At 50.7% G+C, this 21,777-nt stretch overlaps 10 protein-coding genes across 10 annotated transcripts; 7 read left to right on the top strand and 3 right to left on the bottom strand.

Moving 5' to 3' along the window:
• Position 1: 1 nt before the first annotated feature.
• HPODL_00094 ([NU+] prion formation protein 1) lies at positions 2–3,484 on the bottom strand (the record flags this gene model as incomplete). Its single annotated transcript, XM_014081541.1, has 1 exon — positions 2–3,484. One exon carries the CDS (start codon positions 3,482–3,484, stop codon positions 2–4), a length of 3,483 nt encoding a protein of 1,160 aa, XP_013937016.1.
• A 109-nt stretch (positions 3,485–3,593) lies between these two features.
• HPODL_00093 (Mitochondrial protein of unknown function) lies at positions 3,594–6,152 on the bottom strand (the record flags this gene model as incomplete). Its single annotated transcript, XM_014081540.1, has 1 exon — positions 3,594–6,152. The coding sequence occupies one exon, from the start codon at positions 6,150–6,152 to the stop codon at positions 3,594–3,596; it is 2,559 nt and encodes an 852-aa protein (XP_013937015.1).
• Positions 6,153–6,797: 645 nt separating this feature from the next.
• On the top strand, positions 6,798–8,666 carry HPODL_00092 (Polyamine transporter 2; the record flags this gene model as incomplete). The annotated part of the gene is made up of 1 exon (XM_014081539.1): positions 6,798–8,666. The coding sequence occupies one exon, from the start codon at positions 6,798–6,800 to the stop codon at positions 8,664–8,666; it is 1,869 nt and encodes a 622-aa protein (XP_013937014.1).
• A 618-nt stretch (positions 8,667–9,284) lies between these two features.
• On the top strand, positions 9,285–10,457 carry HPODL_00091 (uncharacterized protein; the record flags this gene model as incomplete). The annotated part of the gene is made up of 1 exon (XM_014081538.1): positions 9,285–10,457. The coding sequence occupies one exon, from the start codon at positions 9,285–9,287 to the stop codon at positions 10,455–10,457; it is 1,173 nt and encodes a 390-aa protein (XP_013937013.1).
• An 85-nt stretch (positions 10,458–10,542) lies between these two features.
• HPODL_05085 (uncharacterized protein) lies at positions 10,543–10,986 on the top strand (the record flags this gene model as incomplete). Its single annotated transcript, XM_014081537.1, has 1 exon — positions 10,543–10,986. The coding sequence occupies one exon, from the start codon at positions 10,543–10,545 to the stop codon at positions 10,984–10,986; it is 444 nt and encodes a 147-aa protein (XP_013937012.1).
• A 656-nt stretch (positions 10,987–11,642) lies between these two features.
• Positions 11,643–12,629, top strand: HPODL_00090 (uncharacterized protein; the record flags this gene model as incomplete). Its single annotated transcript, XM_014081536.1, has 1 exon — positions 11,643–12,629. The coding sequence occupies one exon, from the start codon at positions 11,643–11,645 to the stop codon at positions 12,627–12,629; it is 987 nt and encodes a 328-aa protein (XP_013937011.1).
• A 425-nt stretch (positions 12,630–13,054) lies between these two features.
• Positions 13,055–16,438, top strand: HPODL_00089 (Ankyrin repeat protein nuc-2; the record flags this gene model as incomplete). The annotated part of the gene is made up of 1 exon (XM_014081535.1): positions 13,055–16,438. The coding sequence occupies one exon, from the start codon at positions 13,055–13,057 to the stop codon at positions 16,436–16,438; it is 3,384 nt and encodes a 1,127-aa protein (XP_013937010.1).
• A 128-nt stretch (positions 16,439–16,566) lies between these two features.
• Positions 16,567–17,643, top strand: HPODL_00088 (Ornithine transporter of the mitochondrial inner membrane; the record flags this gene model as incomplete). Its single annotated transcript, XM_014081534.1, has 1 exon — positions 16,567–17,643. One exon carries the CDS (start codon positions 16,567–16,569, stop codon positions 17,641–17,643), a length of 1,077 nt encoding a protein of 358 aa, XP_013937009.1.
• A 123-nt stretch (positions 17,644–17,766) lies between these two features.
• On the top strand, positions 17,767–20,193 carry HPODL_00087 (uncharacterized protein; the record flags this gene model as incomplete). The annotated part of the gene is made up of 1 exon (XM_014081533.1): positions 17,767–20,193. The coding sequence occupies one exon, from the start codon at positions 17,767–17,769 to the stop codon at positions 20,191–20,193; it is 2,427 nt and encodes an 808-aa protein (XP_013937008.1).
• Positions 20,190–21,689, bottom strand: HPODL_00086 (Ribosomal N-lysine methyltransferase 4; the record flags this gene model as incomplete). The annotated part of the gene is made up of 1 exon (XM_014081532.1): positions 20,190–21,689. The coding sequence occupies one exon, from the start codon at positions 21,687–21,689 to the stop codon at positions 20,190–20,192; it is 1,500 nt and encodes a 499-aa protein (XP_013937007.1).
• Between the last annotated feature and the right edge of the window lie 88 nt (positions 21,690–21,777).

Below are 21,777 nucleotides of genomic sequence, written 5' to 3'. Positions count from 1 at the left end.
ATTATTCCTCCTCGTCGGTGTCGACCGGCTTAGGCGTGCCCTTGGGCGAGCTGAGCCACTCCAAATGTCTCAGTCTTCTGCGCTCCTCCTGAGCCTTCTTTTCGTTTCTGGTCATCTTCTTCTTTCTGATTCTCACCTTGATGTTGGCAGGCGAGTCGTCCTCGTCCTTCTTCTTCAAAGGAGCGGGCTTGTTCACCATTTCGGCCGCTGCTCTGGACTGAGCAGACTCTCCGCCATTGTCCTCGAATTTCGACTGATCGATCTCAGTGACTCCCTTCTTCACCATCTCTCCGTTCTCAACAATCCACTGCTCTGGACACAGAGCACCAACGAACTCGGAGTTGTGCGAAATCATCACCACTCCTCCGCTCCACTCTCTAATGGCGACTGCAAGACCTCCAAGAGAGTCTCTGTCCAGGTAATTAGTAGGCTCGTCCAAAACAAGCAAATGCGGGTTGTTCCACATGGCACCGGCAATCACCACTTTCACAAGCTGTCCTCCAGAAAGAGAGCCCATAGGAGTGTGGTCGGCAATGTCTCCATCCAGACCAACGTCCTCAAAATGCTTTCTAATCACAGATGGAGTCAGCTCTCTGTATCCAAGACCCTCTCGAGAGGCCTCATGGTCGTCAAACTTCTGAACCAGAGGCTCGAAGCCTTCTGCAATCAGCTTCTCTCTAGGAACCCACGAGTTATATTTAGGCAGCCACCATTTCCATTTAATTTCGTACTGGAACGATTTCTTGAGCTTCTGTCTTCCCACAATGGCCTCGACTTGTCTCTTTCCTCTGCCGTCACCTATATCGATCTCCTTCTCCAACATCTGTCTTTCGGACTCGCTCGAAATCTTACGAGACTCCTTCAACAGAACCTCTCTGTCGTCTCCAAACTTGTATCTCCATTGTAAATACTGGTTGGCGGTTTTCTCCTTGTGCTCATTGACATGCTGTAAAGCGTGCTGTGCAATGTAACCAATACGCAGGTTAGGATGCTTTTCGACAGTTCCCTCGTTAGGCACCAGCTCTCCCGTCAACAGCTTGATCAGGGTGGACTTACCTGCTCCGTTAGGTCCTAAAATAGCGACTCTGGAAGAAAGCGACAGCGAACAAGAAACGTTTTTCAACGATGGCTTCTCGGCAGAAGGATACTTGAATGTCACGTTGGACATCCGCGCGACAGCCCTGGTGTTCGATTTCACACCGGTAAGAATTCCTGGCGGAGGGAACGCCATTTTAACGTTCGAGTCGGTCAAAGTGTAGTACGACTTTCCTTCCGGCTTGACCTTGACAAATTCAGACAAATTGCCCTTGTAGTACACCAGTTTCTTGTTTTCGTAGTGTATGACATCGGTACAGACAGTGTCCAAAAATCCAGAATCGTGCGAAACAATCAGAGAAGTGATGTCTGTGTGCTGAACCAGGTAATCTTCAAGCCATTTCACATTGGTAACATCCAGATGGTTGGTTGGCTCGTCCAGAAGCAAAACGTCAGCCTTCATAAGCATGGCTCTCGCAAGCTCAAGCTTCATCTTCCATCCTCCTGAAAGAGATCCCACCTGCTGGTTTCTTCTCTCGCTGTTGAATCCAACTTCCTCCAGAGCGGAAGCGATCTGCTCCTTCGACGTGTCCTTCAGTTCTGGATCAGATGCAATGAAATCCACCAAATTCATGTCAGCCTCCTCTCCTTGGAGCTTGTGCTCGACAAAACAGGTTCTGACCTCTGATTTATCAGGGAATCCTTCTAATTGTCCATTGGCAATGGCTCTCATCAACGTAGACTTACCAACACCATTTCTTCCACACAGACCGTATCTGTGACCTTTCACAAGTCTGAGATTTGTCTTGTTGAGCAAAAGTCTGGTACCATAGGCCAACGAGAAGTCAGCGTTCACAATAACAACACCGTCCTCCCCAGAATCGTCGAAAACGTTCGGAGTGAACAGTTCTCTGAGCTTGTGGATGGTCTTGTCGACAAAAGTCTTCTTGGAGTCCTCATCGAGGAAGTTGCCCAAACTCATGTTCAGATACTCAGTAAGTCTCGTCCAGTCGTTGACATTGGAGTCGGTGAGCAGGATCCTGACCAAGTAATCGTAAATGACAGGATCGTTGACCTGGGGCTTGATTTCAGTGAGATACTCTTCGGCCTTTTCCAAAGACAATCTACCATGGAATTTTCCATCGGACTGTTCAGCCTGTGCGTCTTCAATCACCTTCAAAGCTTTGGTAGCAAGTTCTCTCACCTCTGGAAGGGAAGCCGTCTCGACAACTCTTTTCACACCAGGAAGCAGGATAGGAATATAATGTTCGATCTCAAACTTGTTATTCACCAATCTTGTCAAGTTCTCAGTGACCATCACGGTCTGTCTCAATTGTTCTTGCGAAGAGGAGGACAACTTGAAAGACTTGTCCAAGATGGGAACCAGCAACGCGAGAGCAGGCTCTGTGACCTCTGCAACGAAGGTGACAGAAGAAAGAGACCTGATACAGTTTGGAACTTTCTGGGGGTCCGCAAGAGTCTGGACAATTAAATCGTAACGTGGTTGCAAGTCAAGATTATCGAGAACCTTCACAAAGTCATTCAGCGATTTGTAGCCCACTTTGGCAAGTTCAGGCTTGAAATCTGTGGCCATATCTGTGAGAACCGGAATAGCGTCAACAAACCTCGACTCCAGCAGGTCGGCAGGGGCCTCTTGTAGTATTTTGTCAATAGTTTTCAGAGCACCAACCTTGGACTGCCATTTGGCACTCGACTTGAGGTACTTCAACAGCATCGTGAGCAACACGGACGAGTAGGCCTCGACAGGGAACATACCATACAACGAGTCGATGGAGGCCTGGGCAGATCTTTTCACAGTGTTCTCTTTATCGGCCAAAAGATCGAATGCTGGCACAAACAGATCGACAAAATATGCCTCATATGGAGCCTTGCCAGCAAACTTTCTGCTCAAAATCTGCAAAAGCAGCATCGAGCCTTCTCTGATCAAAGCTGGGTTCTTGGCCTTGGACAAGGTCACGAGAACCTGCTGGATATCCCATTCGTTGATGGCACTGGCACCGTGCTCATAAATCATATCGACAATTTTCTCGCATTCTTCTCTGATCTCAGAAAGCTTGGTGGCCGTCTGTATGCTGTTTAAGAGCTCGGTGATTGGCGAAATCTGCAATTTTTGAAGAGCAGAGTTGAGCGATGACAGAGAAGTGGTGGAATCCATAGCTCTTGCTCTTGGAGTATTGACACCAGACGACACCTGCGACACCTCTGAGTCAGAAATGCCACTGGGAGGCGTTGGCTGTTGCGATCTGAGATAATCATCGAGCGACAGTTTCTGCTTTCCGCCGGCTTTCTTGGCTACCCGGATAGGAATAGCAGATCCAGTGGAGTTGTCGTATGGCGAGCCACCATTATATCCTTGGTATCCCGCGGCCGGAACGCCCCAATCGCCTGGCATGAAAGTGCTGGCGCTTGGATTAAATTTTGGAGGCATTATCAGAAGTAAAATTAACAAAGGAACGTTTCCCTTTTGAATTTTTTTTATAATTTTTTTTTAACGATAAAATTTTATCTACTCCTCGCTCCTACCTATATACATGGCTCTATAATTGTACAATATCCGATAAATAGACTTTTGGCAGCTGGTAATCTTCCTGCGATTTGAGCAGCAGGGCCTCAAACCGGCTCTTGGCATCTTCATTTTCCTGCGTTGAAGTAAAGTGTCCGTCGTGATTTTTCAGTGAAAAGGGATTGGGATTGAAATCGAACACGTTCAAGTATCGGATAATGTACGACGCGGCGTCTCTCCAATTGAGATCGAGCGGATTGTCCGATAACTTCTGTAGCGATTTGAACCCAATTGTCTCGCGTAGTTGTGAGATCCTCGCTAGCATTTGGTCGTTCTCGTATTCTGTGAGCTTGGATTTCATCTTGGCAAACGATTTTTCCAGGTAATCGTTCACCAGCAAAAGAGTCGTCTTCTCCAAATTTTTATTGCACACCATTCCGTACAGCTGCAGTGCACAAATTGCCGAAACGTAGTCGCCATACTTCAAAAAAGTCAAGGTCAGCTCGTTCAGCAGCTCTGGACTCACATCGAAACCCGGAGTACGGCATATTCTTCTGAATATATCCTGTAACTCCTGCAAACGTCTCTTGTATGCAAGCTTGTGCGCGGCAGACTTCATCTGGACGTATCTGTACACGGAAAACGTTATTTTGCAGAAATCGTTGGTGAGCTGGAAATTCTCGTTGGTGTTCATGTAGTGTTGCGCAAACTCGATCGCACGATCCGGCCGGCCTGCCTTTTTGTAAGTGAGAATCAGCTGGTTCGCCATAAGAGTCACCATGCCAATGCCCTTAGACTCCATCAGCCTCACAATGGCCTCAATTTTCGCGAGATCCGGCTTTTTTTGCCGGCCAAATAGTTGCACCAGCAACAGGTAAAAATGTGACGACACCGGCGGAAATATCTGGAGCTTGTCGGAGCTAGACATCCGCTCAAACGTCTCGTTCATCTCATTAAGCACCTGTGTCACCAGAATGTACGTTCTCTTTGACTTTATGCGCAAAAGCATCTTGAACAGCTCCCGACACTCCATGGTGGTCAGACACTGTCCACCCTTTATGGAATCTATTATAGAGGAAGCAACAATGCGCTCTTTGGGCGAAATGATTTTTAGGTCCAGTATCTCACGCAGAGAGACGACAATGCCGTCCAAGATCTCCGCCTGCTCCAACGATCTTGTCTGGTTCGCGCTCGCAAGCTCACTCAGCATGAATTTCGACATCGACGGATGGTAGCTTGAAGATTGCAAAACATGCCGCAACATCTCGCGCTGAGGGAAACTCATGCTCGTGCGAAACTTGTCCATGAAATAAAACAGGAACTGCTTGTCGCGCCGCGTCGTCACCTCCAAAATCTCCATCGCCTCGTCGTACCGCTTCCACTGCAGAAACCCGATCGCAAGTTCGGTCACGTGATCAAACGTCACGGGGTCTTCGCGGTTGTGGTAGCCGTACACGAGCTGCTCGTCGTCCAGGACCTGTGTCTCGGGCTGTGGTAGCGACTCGATCAAACCTTGACTGTTCATCACCGCTCGCAGCTCGCCCCACCACCGGAAGGCATCTTCGAACCGTTCCTTGGCCATGTACCAGTCTGCAAAGGCAAGACAAATTGTTGGATGCAGGTAATGGAACTGCTGCTTTGTCTCGGCAGCAAGGGCTTCTGCATCGTCAATCTTCCGATTTCCCAAGTAAACACGGACTCCCAGCTCGTTCCAAAACCGCTGACCAGCCACATCGGGCTTCCCCCGACGGCTATTGTAGAGTCTCTCTGCCGTCTGGCCCTTGTGGAATTTCATGAGCGATTCGATGTAGAACATTTCGTTTATGGGGTCTGCTCGCGCGTCTGTGGCGGAATATATCAGGTTTCCAGTCATGTGGATACATTTTGCGCGTATCTCTAGGTCTCTGATCTGCGTCGAGATATTGAATATTCTGAGCAAACTATCCAGCGGAATATACTTTCTCAGTTCTTCATTGCCCTTTCTGCAAATCATGCTCAAAAAATGCACTAGCTTTTCAATTCCAGGGCTCTTGAGTCCCTGTGCAATTTTCTCCATGCCACTAAAGGCGCCTGCCATGTTTTCGGGCGTCGGATCGCTATTGATCATGTGATCAACAGTCTGCTCCAGCTCCTTGTCTCGCTGCTCCGTATCGACGTCCTGGTTGGCCAGAAACTCCTCACAGTCTCTGACCAGCCACTCAACAAATGCCTGCATCTCTTTGGCAGTGTACTCCTTAGCCTTCTCCGGATCTTGCAGAATATCTTTGTACATTTTCTCTTCCTTCTGGGACTGCTGGATCAGCTCCTGGACGAACTCCGGATCGTAGTCCAAATCATCTTTTTCAAACTGGTGCTTCATCTCCCGTTCTATCTGTGCTGGCGGCTTGCTAATACTGGCATTCTGGATATCTGTCGTATTAGCCCTTTGGAACTTCGACCGGGCTCTTGGGGGCTCCACGGGGTGCGCCGAGTTTGGCTGTGCAGAACTGCGTTTGACCACCACGTCTGGTCGCGTTCTCAGAGTCCTTATGTGGCTGTCGCGGAGTCTCGCCGCCCGCCGGAGACCAGCGATCCAGTGTGAGCGAGCCAGCATAATTAACAAAATTTATTTAATTTGATTTATTTCAGTATATTTTTTTTCTGACAGACCCGCCGATCGACGCAGCACAAGCCGCAGCGACTCCAGCACATAGCTGCTGCTTCAAAGAAGCCGATATTCGGGTTTATCTTTTTGGCAGCTGTGGCTATAGCTGCAGCATATTGTTTGCGGCTTATTCACGCAAGAGCCCGCGTCGTTTGGTTTCAAGAAGACAAAAACAAGAAATAAGCTAAAAGAGGCGAAGTTTGTGCTGGATCCGCGTAATTTTTATGCCGGGATGATTTGTGAGCTCAGGCGTTCAATTGAATCCGAACCAAGGCAGATTTGGACTCCGCACATGTAACAGCCTCTGAGACAGCTACATTCACCTGCCCCAGGGCGATAAGCGGTCCAGAGCGCACGAACTTTGCAACGATTGCTCTGCTGCGGGATCCGATCTGCCGGATTAAATTCTGTGTGGCGCATACTTCCGCACAGAACCCTGGGACCCTGTTCAAGCCGCACACAAAAATTAATTAGAGAAATAACGCAAAATATGCTCCAGAAGCTGTGTTTTTGCACGCACGGTCCATCACGCGCTAATGGCAGGTGGATGTATATAAACATCGGGATCCCCAAAGTGTGGGTCTAAAAATATTCATGTCGCATTCTATAGCATCTTTGAACTCGTCCTCATCGCCGGACCGCTCCAACTACGGATCGCCCGCTGAGGCGCCTGCGCAGGCGTCCGACCTCGAATTGGGCACCACCCCACAGGCATACGACCCAGAGGATGCCAGATCGCAAATTTCTGGAGAAGTGCATTCGACTCTGTCGAGATCAGAGTCGCTCAAAGTCATCAAGACAGAGACAGCCAAGTCACTGCGAGAGAGGGGTCTTTCGCGCGAGGTTTCTGCCGTCGACGTGAATCGACCTCAAAACGTCGAAAATCCGGTATTTCCTGAAGAGTACACCTTGGAAACGCAGACAGGATTGGTTCCTGTGGCCACGTTGCAGGATATAGGCCGTGCCAGGAGCCATACGACTGCGACCAAGCCGCCGGGTGACTCGCAAAGCTCGTCGGGGTCCGATGAGAAAGATACGGGAGCTGTTCCAGAGCTGGACCCGGAAATTGAATTTGTCACGTTCACGATCAACGACCCGGAAAATCCAATAAATTGGAGCCCTACGCTGAGATGGTTGTTCACCATCGCATTGTCGATGATGGTGGTGTGTGTGGCGTTTGGTTCGTCCGTGGTGACCGGGTGCCTGGGACTGATTAATGATAAGTATCACGTGAGCGAGGAGGTGTCGATTCTCACGTGTTCGCTGATGGTGATTGGGTTCTCTGTGGGCCCGCTGCTGTGGTCGCCGTTGTCGGAGCAGATCGGCAGAAGACCGGTCTACTTCATCTCGTTTGGGCTCTACTTCATCTTTAACATCCCCTGTGCTGTTGCTCCTAATATCGGCACTATTTTGGTGTGTCGGTTCCTGTGCGGTGTTTTCGCCGCTTCCGGCCTCGCCAACGTGGGTGGCTCGATCTCCGACCTGTTCCCTACCGAGACCAGAGGTAAGGCCATCGCATACTTTGCTGCTGCTCCGTATGGTGGCCCCGTGATTGGCCCGCTCGTGGCTGGTTTCATCACGCGGTACTCTGGCCGGCTCGAGCTGATCTTCTGGGTCAACTTTGCGTTTTCCGGCTTCATGTGGATCGTCGCGTCGCTGATCCCTGAGACGTATGCGCCGGTGATTCTGAAAAGAAGAGCCAAGAGGCTCAGAAAGGAGACCGGCAACCCGAAAATCATGACCGAGCAGGAGGCCGTCGGCATGTCGCTCAAGGAGCTCATCCAGACGTGTCTGTACAGACCGCTGATGTTTGCCCTCACAGAACCTGTGCTGGACATGATGTGTTTCTACGTGTGTCTGATCTACTCGCTGCTGTACGCCTTCTTCTTTGCGTACCCGGCCGTGTTTGGCGGGCTGTATAATTACGGCGACGACCTGATTGGCATGATGCTGATTCCGATCCTCATTGGCGCATTTTTCGCCCTGCTGACCACGCCGGTGCTCGAAAATTACTACGTCAAGACCGTCAAGCACAGGCAACCTACACCAGAGGACCGTCTTGTTGGCGCCATGATCGGTGCACCGTTCCCGGCCATCGCTCTATGGATTCTCGGAGCAACATCGTACAAACACATCATCTGGGTGGGTCCCGCCTCGTCCGGGCTGGCGTTCGGCTACGGCATGGTGTTGATCTACTACTCGCTGAACAACTACATCATTGACACTTACGCGAAATACGCGGCGTCCGCGCTGGCTACCAAGGTGTTCCTTAGATCGGCTGGCGGTGCTGCATTCCCGCTATTCACTCTGCAAATGTACCACAAGCTGGGACTGCAATGGGCTTCGTGGCTGCTTGCATTCATCTCCACGGCCATGATTCTGCTGCCGTTCTCTTTCTACAAATGGGGACACCAGCTGAGAAAGAAACTGTGCAGAGAAAACTACAGTGCCTGGGACGACTAATCGTATAATAAATAATTGATTAATTGATTCGTGGAATAGACTCGTGCAACACTGACTCGTGGGTGTGTGATAGATCGCTGCGGGGGGCGATTTCGGCCGGAGGGATGTAATTTCTGGTGGAAATCGGTCCCCACCGTTCTGTTACACCGCATTCGTGCTGTGCAGCGCACATCTTTTTGTCGTGGCCAGGGTTCGCGCTTGCGACTTGCGAAAAAAAGCCGTAATGCCGTCAATTGCCAGCGGTGCGAGGTGTGGTTACAGTGAAGTGGGTTGTGGTAGTTATGTGGGAGATTGCCATCGGAGATTGTGTATTGGGGTGTCTGTTGGCCAGGGATGTTTTCTGGTCGCGAACGGGCGGCTCAATAAAAAGATATGGCGCGCTTTAAGATTTGCCAGTTTCTCCTAGCCACAGGACAGGAGATCCAAGGCTGGCGGCCCAGTCGTCAACGGCTGTGTCTGACTCTGCTGTATTCCGCCATGTGCCGGGCTTCTTTAGACAGCCCGCCGCGCTTTTGTCTCGCACAACTCTTTCTCCTGGCAGGAGTATTTTTATATTTCCCCATTCGGAAAAAAGTGTTTGCACCAAGAAGGTTTCGCTTCCACGAATTCTTCTTACCAATGAAGGTACTCCAGCTAGACGCTAAATCGCAAGCTGAGCTCGCGCAGATCAACAAATCGATCTCGAAAAGCAAGAAGGTCGTCGTGCTGACGGGCGCAGGCATCAGTTGCAGCGCGGGGATACCCGATTTCCGCAGTGCACACGGACTGTACAACCTGGCCAAACGGTCGGACAAACAGCAGTCGATTGTCAAGGGAAAAGACCTGTTTGATATCTCGCTGTTCAGGAACGACGAGTCGATCACGCTGTTTTGCAAGTTCATGCAACAGCTCTACACAAAGACGTGCACTGCCAGACCTACAAAGACCCACTGGTTCATTCGGCGGCTGAAAAAACACGGCAAGCTGCTGAAATGCTACACGCAGAACATTGACGGGCTGGAACGTCAGTGCGATTTACGGACTGGTGTCGATACAAACTGGAAAGAGCTCGACGTGGTGCAATTGCACGGCGACCTGAACCGGCTCAGTTGCACCATGTGTTTTAGCCGGTTTGCGTGGGACGACGAGAGCAGCTATACGTTGCGCGAAGGTGAGTTGCCCGATTGCCCGAACTGCGTCGCTAAATACAGAGAGCGCGCAGAGCTGGGCAAAAGAGCGAGCCGGTCCTCGGTCGGCGTGTTGCGGCCGGATATCGTGCTCTACGGCGAGCACCACCCGCACGCAGACTCGCTTGCGCGCGGGCTCACGAGCGACATGGCAAAGAACCCGAACCTACTGATCATATTTGGCACTTCTCTGAAAGTGGACGGTGTGCGCAAACTTGTGCGCCAGCTGAGTAGGCGCATCCACGAGAGGCAGGACGGCAAGGTGATCTTCATCAACGACTGTGAGGTGTCCCCGAGCGCGTGGGACAAGGTTATCGACTACCAGATCAAGAGCGATTGCGACGAGTGGTGCGAATACATCGAAAAACAAATTCCTGCGCTGTTCGAGGAGCCCGAGGAGACGTCTATCTATTTCACGCCGCCGTCCACGCCTGCCAAGAAGAGGGTGGTGGATGTGCAGAATATCCTGACCGAGAGTTTGAACACAAAGCCTATTACGGCGTTGCGGGATGTCACAAACACAAAAAACACAGACGACTCTGGGCTACGTGGTGGGGTGAAGCGCGAATTTGAGCTGCCAAGCCCGGAGTTTAGTCCTGTGAAGAGGAGGCGATCCCGGCTTTAGATCATTGCATTAATAAAGATGGCATTATTTGCATTTCGCTTGATTTTTTATTTTTATTTTTTATTTTTTTTTGGATTTTTTTTTCATGGCCGATAAGGCTGTTTACCAGTACAATTTGGTGCACGCGGCAAAAGACGGCCGGCTGCGACGGCAGCTACGGCGACGGTTTTTGGCGACGTGCGACAGACACAATCTAATGCTACCGGAGGCGGTGGGAGAAGATGGGTACATTTTCTGTCCCCGGTGCGAGGACGTCCTCCTATCGGGGGTCAATCTGCAGATTCGTGTGCGGTATGAGAGCAAGGACGGAGTTCGGAAGCGGACGTTGTGTTACAGATGTTTGGGGTGCAAGCACGAAATGACTAAGGACGTGCTGGTGCAAGAAAAAGAGGCGGGCAAGAGTGTAGAGAAAAGTAACGGCAAGGAGCGGGCGCGCAAGAGGAAGAAGAACAATCTGAGTGAACTGTTGAAAAACAAGCAGCCGAAACAGGCAAAAACGTTGGACCTGATGGATTTTATGAAGATGTAGAGGTGTGGGGGGAGGATCCCAATAATAGTGTACTTGTTATGAATTGTTGTAGTTGCGTAATGCTTGCTGCACCCTGGAACGCTTGGAATATGCTGGCAAAAAAAAAATTGGCAAAGGGATGAGTTGGTTTAGAGATCCACCGGCCGAAATGCGCCTTTTTCGAGAACAACTTCTCGGCTCGGGAAATTGTCAGCAAAGGGGGTGTTGATGGAAAAAAAAAGTGTCCCGCAGCCCAATCATCCCGGCTCAAGGGATCGGGCAATGGACGCACACCCTATGCCTGTGCTCCGTGGCCACTGGCAATGCGCGCTCATGTCACGGAAGGTGTCAGTCGCGTGCGCCCCGACCGCTTTCTAGCGCGGAAGCAACCGGGTGAGTACTGCATGTCGTGGAGCTGTAGTCGTGTGTGTATCAATTCTATTGCAGCAAATAATAACCTGCACAATAATCACGACAGCCTATGGGGGGTGGAAAAAATCTAAATCAAGCAAGTACGCTCTGGGACAATACGGGCTGCGAAACATCAAAGTTGGGGTGCCGACTTTTTTGCATCCGATTCCGTCCAGCCTTTTATATACTTTGGATTTCCTTTGTCAAAAGTTCAATACTCCAATCTTTTAATTCAATGGGTTCCATGAGTCATGTCGAATCAAAGTATGTTGTCGTTCCTCAATCCAGCTAACATTCCAGCACTAAGTGATACAAGCATCAGCACACCTTTGACCAACGCCAGTCCTAGTCCGGGCGCCTCGCCAGACCCGCTAGCACAACCGCCGATCAAGATCAAGACTTCCCGTAAATGGGTCCTGCCACCTCGGCCAAAACCCGGTCGAAAACCTTCGCAGGCCGTAAACTCTAACGTACACTCGGGTAAAGAGCCCAAGGACGCTAAAAAGTCTAAGCAGACACCGCACGCGCAGCACGACCTGGAGGCCAGCATCATGAACAACCCTCTCAAACAACAAATTCTAAGAATCAACGAAGAAAATTACTACCTCAAGCTGGAGGTCATCAAGCTTGTGTCCGACCTGAAAAATTTGAAAAATGAAATTCGAGAGAAGTCGAAGAAAACCGAAAAAAACGAGGCCCTACCGACCCCATCGCCATCATTCCCACGTAAACGAAGCCACGACGACGACATCAACGACCTCATCGTGTCTCTCATCGACCTGAACCACTCGCAGCAGGTCCAGCAGCCGGCTGCTCCGAAAACAGAGGAAATGGACAAATTCATCAAGTTCGACGACCCGGACATGGACTTCTCGTCGCCAGCGCTGTCCGAGGACGACCATCTCGATCTTCTAGACCACCACCCAGAGCACGAGGCCGACCTGACGCCTACTCCTTCCATCTCGCTAACGAAAACAAACGAAACCATGGACAGTCTCTCGGGCTCCACATTGGTGTCGCTGTCGCCAAAGGGCTTCAAATTGGCCGAGCTGCCCTCGTCGCCCGGCAAGGATTCTGTCTTCTCCATCTTCAAATCGAACACGGCCGACTCCATGCTGTCTCCGCCAACCACAGACCTTGCGCTGGGCTTGGAACCGAAAAATGACCTCCATTTCCATGATTACTATGAGTTCGACAGCTTGCACGACGTTGAGCTCGAGTTCGAAAGCTTTATCAATGGAGAACTGTCATGAACAACATATTCTTATTATTAGCGCTCGCGACGAGCCACTACTGCATTTACGATTTATTGACTGCCCTACATGTCGGCCGGACTCTTAAAATTATGTTATATAACGTACGCTACGCATACGATAATAGATGATGAGACAAACGGAACACTAACGGTAAACTTAATTGTCCTGCGTCGATCGTCGATCGTCGCGCCTGGTAGCACGTGTGTTGTCTCCAATTAGCCACTGGCAGGAATAATGAGTGCTGCCGTCCGGCGTGGCCGTCTGCCGACCGTCTGTCTCGCAGACCTGGCTGGGACCAGCAACGCCTCCGTCCACCCTCTGTGGGCGATCGCGGTGCGGCCCTCATAGGGGCCTTCCAGGGCCTGTAATTTCGCTGACGTAATTCCACAGTGAAATTAAGTTGGCAGGATCTTGTACTTTTAATGAAGTTCGGCAAGTACTTGGCGGCGCGCCAGCTGGAATTGCCCGAGTATTCGGGCTATTTCATCAACTACAAAGCGCTGAAAAAGCTGATCAATGCCCTGGTTGCCAACAACAGCAACGACCAGTCGTTGCAGGACAAGAAGGGCTCTTTTTTCTTTCGTCTGGAGCGAGAGCTCGAAAAGGTCAACAACTTTTATCTGGAGAAGGAGTCCGAGCTGAAGTTCCGGCTGGACATTCTGATTGAGAAGAAGAACAAGGCGCTGTTGGATGGCCGTCTCGATAACGTCACGAAAAATTCCATCGCGTTTGTCACGTTATACGATGGATTCAAGAAGTTCTCCAAGGATCTGGACCGATTGGAGCAGTTTGTCGAGCTGAATGAGACAGGGTTCACAAAAGTGTTGAAGAAGTGGGACAAGCGGTCGAAATCGAGAACGAAAGAGCTCTATCTGTCCACTGCTGTGAATGTTCAGCCTGTTTTCCACAGAGACGAGATTATTGAGCTGAGCGACCTCGTGGCCAACAATTTGATGGAGCTGGAGGCCAAAGTCGAGGGCGGCAGTTTTGTGCGGTACGAGGCCAAAGAAAACAACAAAGTGGACGACGGCGAGCTGCCCCGCGGAGACAGAGAGTCGGACGAGCTGTACACGGATTTCTACGAGATCACGGCCCAGAACGCGAACCAGTCGAAAGAGGAGCAAGTTTCCAAACTGCACGAGTGGGCCAATCAGGTTCTCTCGAAACTGAGTCCCGACAGCAAACGGTTTACGATCTCGAAGGTGTTTTTGCTACTGATTCCCAATCTGCAGATCCCGGACGAAGCGTTGCAGTATTTCTACGACAATTTCAAAGAATTCATCGATATCTCGCTGGTCGACGACCTCAATGGCAGAACGTGCCTCCACGAGGCTGCGTCCTGCAAAACTGACCGTGTTGGCATCGTCCGGCTATGTCTGGAGAACAACATCGACCCGACGCTAAAAGACGTGACCGGACGCACGTGCCTCCACTATATTACAGAGCTCGGTCGCGACGACCTGTTGCTGCTTGTTCTGGACTATGCGCCGCGTATCAAGCCGCTAGAGAGTCTGATCGACGTGGTCGACAACGAGTCGATCTCGCCGCTGCTCATGGCCATCATCAACAACCACGTTTCGTCTGTGGAGATACTGCTAAAGCACGGAGCCAACGCTTTCCCGCAGCAAAACGATCTCAAGCCGACTTATCTGCCCCTCAATGTTGCTTGCAAGACAGGAAACCTGGAAGTTGTCCAGTTGTTGCTCAATCAGGCCAGCACGCCGGCCGAAGCCAAATCAAAGGGCCTGCTGACGAAATCGTTCCAAAGCAACGCCGAGGGCCTGCTTCCACTGCACATCGTTGCGTCGGCCGGCCACGACGATCTGATCCCCCTGCTGCTTGAGTACGGCGCCGACATCAACCAGACAGACAAGCTCAACAAGTGGACGCCGATTTTCTACAGTGTCACCAAGGGCTACGCATCGACCACCAAAAAATTGATAGAGTTTGGAGCCAATTTCGACATCAAGGATGAGGACGGCTTCAATCCGCTGTACTATGCCCTCTGGGAGGGAAATGTTGGAGTTGCCAACGTTCTGATCGAGTCGCTAAAAGCCAGTGTTGCTGCTGCAGTTCCCTCGCCACGAAAAGAGCTCGAGCTGGCTCCTCCGCAGGCGCCAACCTTAAGCTACACTAAGAACGTGATGTCTCCTATGGTGCCCCCAAACCTGGACGATCTGCCGTCTTTATCTGAAATCAGCAATGTCGACATGATTCCGGACTTAGAACTGCCTCCGCCAATCATTCCTCTGCGAAAGTACGGCCACAATTTCTTGGAAAAACGAATTTTCCTTAAACTGTCCTTCTACACCAACAGAAACTCCATCAGACTCAATCCAGACACTTTCCTCACCTCGATACCCGGACGTATCACCATTAGCTGCGACAAAAACGACCTGATCCCGCGAAACCTGCTTCTTCCTGTCCTCGACAACGATAAATCCATCACGTTCCAAACAGACACGTTCGACGGCTTTGCCATCGAGTTCGAGCTGTTCCCGACATTTGGAACACGGCTCATTGCCAAGGGCACGCTGCCGTCGACACTGCTCCAAACTAGGTGCCCTGGAGTCGGTTCTAAGCTCAACGGCGACATCGAGGTCCCGCTCGTGGATCTGCGGCTCCGCAGCATCGGTATGCTCCGGTTCAACTACGAGATCGTGTACCCGTACTCTGGCCGGCCGCTGGAGATCTCAATGTACGACACGTACTGGAAGTCGTCGTCGTCGGCGGCGGCGGCGGTGAAATCGATCTCGTTCGTCACGGCGTCGTCGCTGAGCGGCGAGTACTACCGCGTCAAGGTGTGCTATCTAAGCGACGGGACACCGCTGGTGTGTCCGAGCTGGCAGATCACGTTCCAGGGCGTCGTTATGTCCGTGTGCAGTTTTGATTTTGACCAGCTGTCCAGACTGCTGTACTCGGCGGGCGCGTTTGAAGATCTGTGTGCACAGCTGCGGGAGGTGAAAAATTTGAGCGACGATTTGAAGAAATTAGAAGACATCATGGCCAAACTGTACATTCCGTTGGAGCTGTTCCTGCAAATCATCGCCGTGGAAGTGTCGCTGAACCTGGAGATTTTCTATCCATCCGTTTTTGAGCTTAATTTCTTCAACATGAAGTGCTACTCGGTGTCAGCCTACAATTTGGTAGCAAAGTGCAAATCTGCCGACCTGAGCCCGACAACCGACAACGTCATGAACAACTACATCGATCTGATTCTCAACGATGTGTTTACTCACGTGCGCGGTCTGCGGGCGCAAGGAAACCGCAACCGGTCGCTAATTTTGTCCAGCGACAACGCGATGGTGTGCACAATTTTAAATTGGAAGCAGCCCAACTACCCTGTTTTCTACAACATCAACGGAATCAAGTACAATTTCGACACACACAGATTTGAGCCGTGCACCGCAAACGGGTTCCCGACAGGCTCCGTGGACGTGTCGGAGGTGGAGAAGCCAGAGCTCAAGATCGACAACATCGACTCCATCAACAAGGACTCGGTGGTGTATCTCAACGATTTACAGTACCAGGACAAGCTCACGCGCTCAATCAAGCTGGGGACAGCGTTTGCCGCCACAAACAACCTGCTCGGCATCATTGTGCCGAACAGGGTGCTCTCGATCTGTCCGGACCTGGTCAAGTCGGTGCGGTCCAATGGATTGATCTTGGTAGCAAGCAAGGACAACGACGAGACTGAGCATGCAGAGTTTGGCGACTCGCTGGAAAAATCGCGCGACCACGATATCGACGTCAACGGACTACGGTTCAACGACATCCTAAGTTTTAAAGATGCCATTGATATGTAACTTTTAAGAATGCCAATAATTAAATTCAAAAAATTAATTCAAATAATAAAAAAATCATATTGCATTTGCTGCGGCTGTGCCCTAGAAATTTCTTCAACTCCGATTCACCTCGTTCCTCTTTAATTGCAATGTCGTCTTTGCGAGACAAGACGTCTGCGCACATCCCTGCTATAACGGGGGACATCGCGTACGAAGACCCCTTTTTCCAGCTCCCCGCCGCCCTCACGGGCTACAAATCAGGCATCCTCTCATATACGGCTTCCCTCGTCTCCACCTCTGTGGGTTTCCCGTTGGACTCCATGAAGACACGGATGCAGACTCACCATTTTGCCAATGCATTTGCCTGTTTTCGAGCCACCGTCCAGCACGAGGGCGTCCGCGGACTGTTCCGGGGTATTTCTGCCCCGCTTATCTCTACGGCCTTTGCTCGGTCGCTCGGAGTATCTATTTACACAGAGGCAAAGCCCATAGTGAGTTTTCTGGGAGCCCCGATCTGGGGCAGCCACCCGCTAATTCATAGAACGGCTCCGGTGTCCGATCAGCAGGCCCAGATCGACAAGGTGGTCAACAACATCCCGATTGCTGTTTTGGCGGGTTCCATCTCAGGCGCGGCGGTGTCTCTTTTTGCGTGTCCATTTGAACTGTCCAAGATCTTCCAGCAAATCCTTCTTTTGGTCAACAACTCAAAGGAAAACGGCAAGTACGTGCATCTGCAACGCGACAAGCTGCCGTCGAGTCTTCTGAGCGTCGCGTCGACCATAGTGCGCCACGAGGGACTCAGAGGACTCTACTCAGGCTACAGATACCACCTCACGAAGGACGGAGTGTCCTCGGGGCTTTTCTACGGACTCTACGAGACAGTCAAACTATTCATCCAGACCAGGAATGGTCACGTGACCCAGAATTCCGAGTTGCAGAAGACGATCAACGTGCTGAGTGTGCCGATTTCCGGGGCGGTGGCGGGGTGTTTCAGCTGGGTGCTGGTGTTCCCCGTTGACACAATCAAGTCGCAGTACCAGCGCGACGTAATCCGCAACATTTTACGAGAGGTGGCTGGCCGCGACAAGCTGCCTGTGGTAGCGCCCAAACTGAGATGGCCCACGCGCGAGCTGTACCGCGGGCTTGGGCCCTCCATCACGCGGTCGATCGTGACCACCATGATATTTTTCTCAATTTTCGAGTACCTGATGAAAAATATTGCCTGATTGTACATAGTCTGCACTGAAATAACGGAAAATTAAAAAAAGTAAAAGGGGTACTGATTTTTGGAAAAATAAATCTAGAGCCATTTACCGTCCTTTCAGCCTAGCTGTCCCTAATTTGCAGCCATGATCACGCTGCTGTTTCTGGGATTATTGCTGCTTGCAGAGGGCGCCAAGAGTGCTCTATTGAACGTCAGGGGCTGTCCTCGTTCCAAAAATATGGACGACGCTCTTCTCTCCCCCTTCTTCACCAATGTGTCCTACAACGACGATAACGGACGGTTGGACATGTACATCGTCATGGACTCCATGGGATATATAGTGGACGTGAACGAAACCACAAACACCTACACAACGCTCCATGTTCGGCTCAAATACGTGGGCGACGTGATACATGACGAGTACTTGAGACTATGCAATTACTCCAGGGTGCTCCGCGCGGACGGAGATGAGCCTGTTAGCACGACCACCTCGCAACAGTCTTCCTCCTCCACCCACCACAGCTCGCTGATAAACCATTCAACGGGCATTCCACACATCTCCGATATGATACAGAAAAGAGACGTTCCGATGGAGAAGTACTTTCCGCAGCTGCTGGACCGTTCGGAGTCGTTCGACGACTCGTGTCCGATATATGACGGAGACGAGGTCGCGGTGGACTTGTCGCTCTACATCGGTTATCACTCTCCGTTTGGAACGTATAGTCTGGCCGTCACGGTCATCAACTCGGACGCCAACCACACGGTGATCGGCTGTTCTTTGGCCACATTCAGTACTGTCCAGAAACGCTCGCTGCAGAACTTTATGGTGGCGTTCACGGCGCTGTTGTTGTCGCTGATTCTTCTCTCGAACATCCTTGGATACCAGCTTTCGCCGTACATTGACACGCAAAACCCGTTCTTGTACAAGGCGGCGTCCATTTGCAACGCGCCGCTGCTCAACCAGCTGTCGCCGAGCTACGCTGATTATCTGGTCTACATTCAGTTTATTCACTTCATGGCCGGCCTGAATCTCGAATTCCCAGGTTTTTTCCAGCCCCTGATGGCCTCGCAGCGCTGGGCTGGCGTTATGGACGTGCTGCACAACCACGCCGCCATGGGCGTCGACGGGGTGTATGAGTCGATGTGGATGGGCGGACTGAAACGACTGCTGGGTTCCGGCTTCGGCAAAGACGATCTGCCAGTGATATGGTCGTCATTCCTGATCACCGCTCTTGTCTACATCTCCATTGCCTGCGTTATCGACCTAGGAATCTGCTCGCTGGTGCTTCTGCTCAAGCCCAAAGACACCCGCCCCACCTTCGCGCGCTACATGAGACTCTCGTTTTTGATTGTCATCGGAAACATACTTGCCGCCTTCATTGGCTACATCGCCACGCCCTTTCTCATATATTCGTTCTTTGTGCTTTGTGCTCCCCACACGCATCTCTATGGACAGCCAGAGATTCAGAGCAATCCGCATTGGGTGACCGCCACCGCCTCGCTTCTTCTGGCCCTCTACTTCTTGCTCCAGATATACTACGTGGTACGGTTCATCCTAATCAAACGCGGACGCGACATGCTCTACAAATCGATCAACGTGATTCTGATCTGGCAATGGGCCTATGTGCATTTGAAAACCTCTGCTCTGTGGTTTGTTGCCGTCACTTTCCTTGAACACTTTGTCTTCAGCTTTGCTGTTGGCGCACTGCAATTCAGCGGAGTCGTCCAGCTGATTGTGATCATATGCTCGGAATTGGTCCTTCTGTGTGTCATGCTGTTCTGGGAGCCTTACTACCCCAACACGGGAACAAACAGGACCAAGATTTCGCTGGCCGTTGTCAAGCTTATAATCGCGTTTCTGCACATCGCATTCATTGACGGTCTAAATGGGAGCGAAAAAGCAAGGACCAGAGTTGTATGGTCAATTTTGCTCATCGAGCTTGTGACTCTGGTGTTGGTGTTCTTGATCCCCACGCTCTACAACTTCTACACCACCTTCAAAATGTATATCAAGTACAGAAAGGGAAAGAAGGGAACCGACATTCCGGACTACATCGAGCACGGCAATCTTATTGAGGTCCCGTTGCTGCCCGACAACAACAGCTTGGCGTCCTTTGACGAGTCCTTCAACAATTGGACGTTTGAGACGCCCGCGCTGTTCAGAACCTCATCAGGAACGCCGTCAGTCAACTCCAAAACTCTGGAGCTCACTGACCACCGTGTGGTACCTGCCGTGACAACGGGCCCGTCTACGAAACATACGCACAAATCAGACTTGGCTTTCAGAGAGGCAGATCTATATTATAACTCGTTTAGAGTCCTTGAACCCGATCCAGAAGTGATGAAACTCTGGCAGGAACGAGAAAGAAAGCTGCATCGCGCTGCGTCGATGGAGTTCGAGAAGAAAGAAAGCAAAGGAGTCGAGAAAAAAGGCGGCTCCAAGGGCTTTGAGGTCATGCGGCCACGGCCGCGAATGAGAATGCTGGCACAGCGCACAAACACGTCCAGCCGCTCGAGTATAGTGTCGGAGACATCGCAGCACCAGGCCGCTAGCGGCCCGAAAAAGGATTAGGTTTTTTGCTTCTTGTGTTTCTGTGTGTCTGCCTCGGCCTTGCGCTTGAGCACGTTTTTCAGAAGCTTCGAGTCGTCGATGCGCTCATATTTTTCTGGAAAGTTGTTCAACACATTGCGCAAACAGTTCACCTCGCATCTCAGCACGATGGATGCCAGCTCTGTGCGGTCGAAGTCTCTATAGCTGGCCGGAATCTCATAATCCTGGGCGGTCCCGTACTGGGCAATGCGTCCCTCGACGCATTTATTGAGATTCTCGACACACCTGTGGGTGATAATATTTTTCTCCACAAGCTGGAACGATTTTAGAATGCATCTGTTGATAAACGATTCCAGCTCGGACCGCGTTCTCGCAAGTTTCTTGGCCCATTTTGGGTCTGTTTCAAAACTTTCATAGCAGGTCGTCAGGATCTGGATTAATAGCAAGAGCTCTGGCAGCACGTCTGCATCGGCAAACACCTCGTACGCATCCAAAACAATACCCCCTTCCTGGTCTTCCAAGCTTTCGTCTAAGTACTCGGACTCGCTGATCAGCTCGGCAGTCTTGTCGAAGAGCGTTTCTCTGATTTTGCTATCCAACGAAGAGAGATAGTTGTCCACAAACGTCTGTTTGATAACTGTCAGAGGTAGCTCAGCAAACTCATACTTGGAAGCAGGAAGCTCCACATATCCGTATTTTCGCAGAATCTCAGAGTTCGGCAGCTCACCATAGATGTTATAAATCTGCTCTCCTTTTTTGATGTCCTTAGTAGCAGTCATAACTAGCGCGTCATTTTCGTAGCTCAAATTCGCATTCACCAAATTAGTATTTGAGTTGAGAGTATCTGCAAGAGGAACCATCGACTTCAAATACCCATCGTATTTGATGCATTCCTGCTCTATCTCGTCGAAGTCTTCCTCTTCATCCTCATCGTCCTCAGGATCATCCTCAGGATCGTCAACATCAAACGAGTAACTCATGATTATGCTTGCCACCACATGGAACCGGTCTATAGTCAAATACTCCACCAATTTCTTGCTACCCAAACGAAGGCAGTATTCAGGCACAAGCTTGGAGTACATTTGTTCAGCCTGTTCACGCCCAATCCTCTGCAAAACGTTGGATGGTTTCAGTTTTTCAAGCTCCTCGGACGACCAAAACATTAAGGAGTTGAATTTTTCAGGCAGAACTGCCAAGTACGAGCTCCACCGAGACTCCTCTCCTAGCATCATCTCGTATGCCAGACACAAAATGAGGGCTTCCCATTGGTTCAGAGTCTCAAGGACTTCCTGATTTCCCGGTTTGAGCTTGCCAAGAGCCGCTGTGCGAATATTCAATATATGATCTCTGGCCAGACGGAACAGAACGGTGTCTTTCTGGATGTCATTGCGTGCGCGTAGACCGCGTCCTTCGTGCGAATTCCTCAAATCTGCAATTTCAATGTCATCGTTAATGTAGTCGTAATGTCTATGAAGCCAACTGTCGAACGCAGCGGTGTTGGTAGCAAAGGAGTCCATTGTAAATAAAACTATTTTTCATGCAATTATTTTTATTTTTGTCTCCGTGCAAGGATGAGCGGTATTTTTTCTAGAAAAGACCAATCAA

This window comes from Ogataea parapolymorpha, chromosome I (assembly GCF_000187245.1).
Source record: "Ogataea parapolymorpha DL-1 chromosome I, whole genome shotgun sequence".
Lineage (NCBI taxonomy): Eukaryota > Fungi > Ascomycota > Pichiomycetes > Pichiales > Pichiaceae > Ogataea > Ogataea parapolymorpha.
Note: the sequence above shows the minus strand (reverse complement) of the source record. Positions and strands in the feature narration are given on the sequence as shown.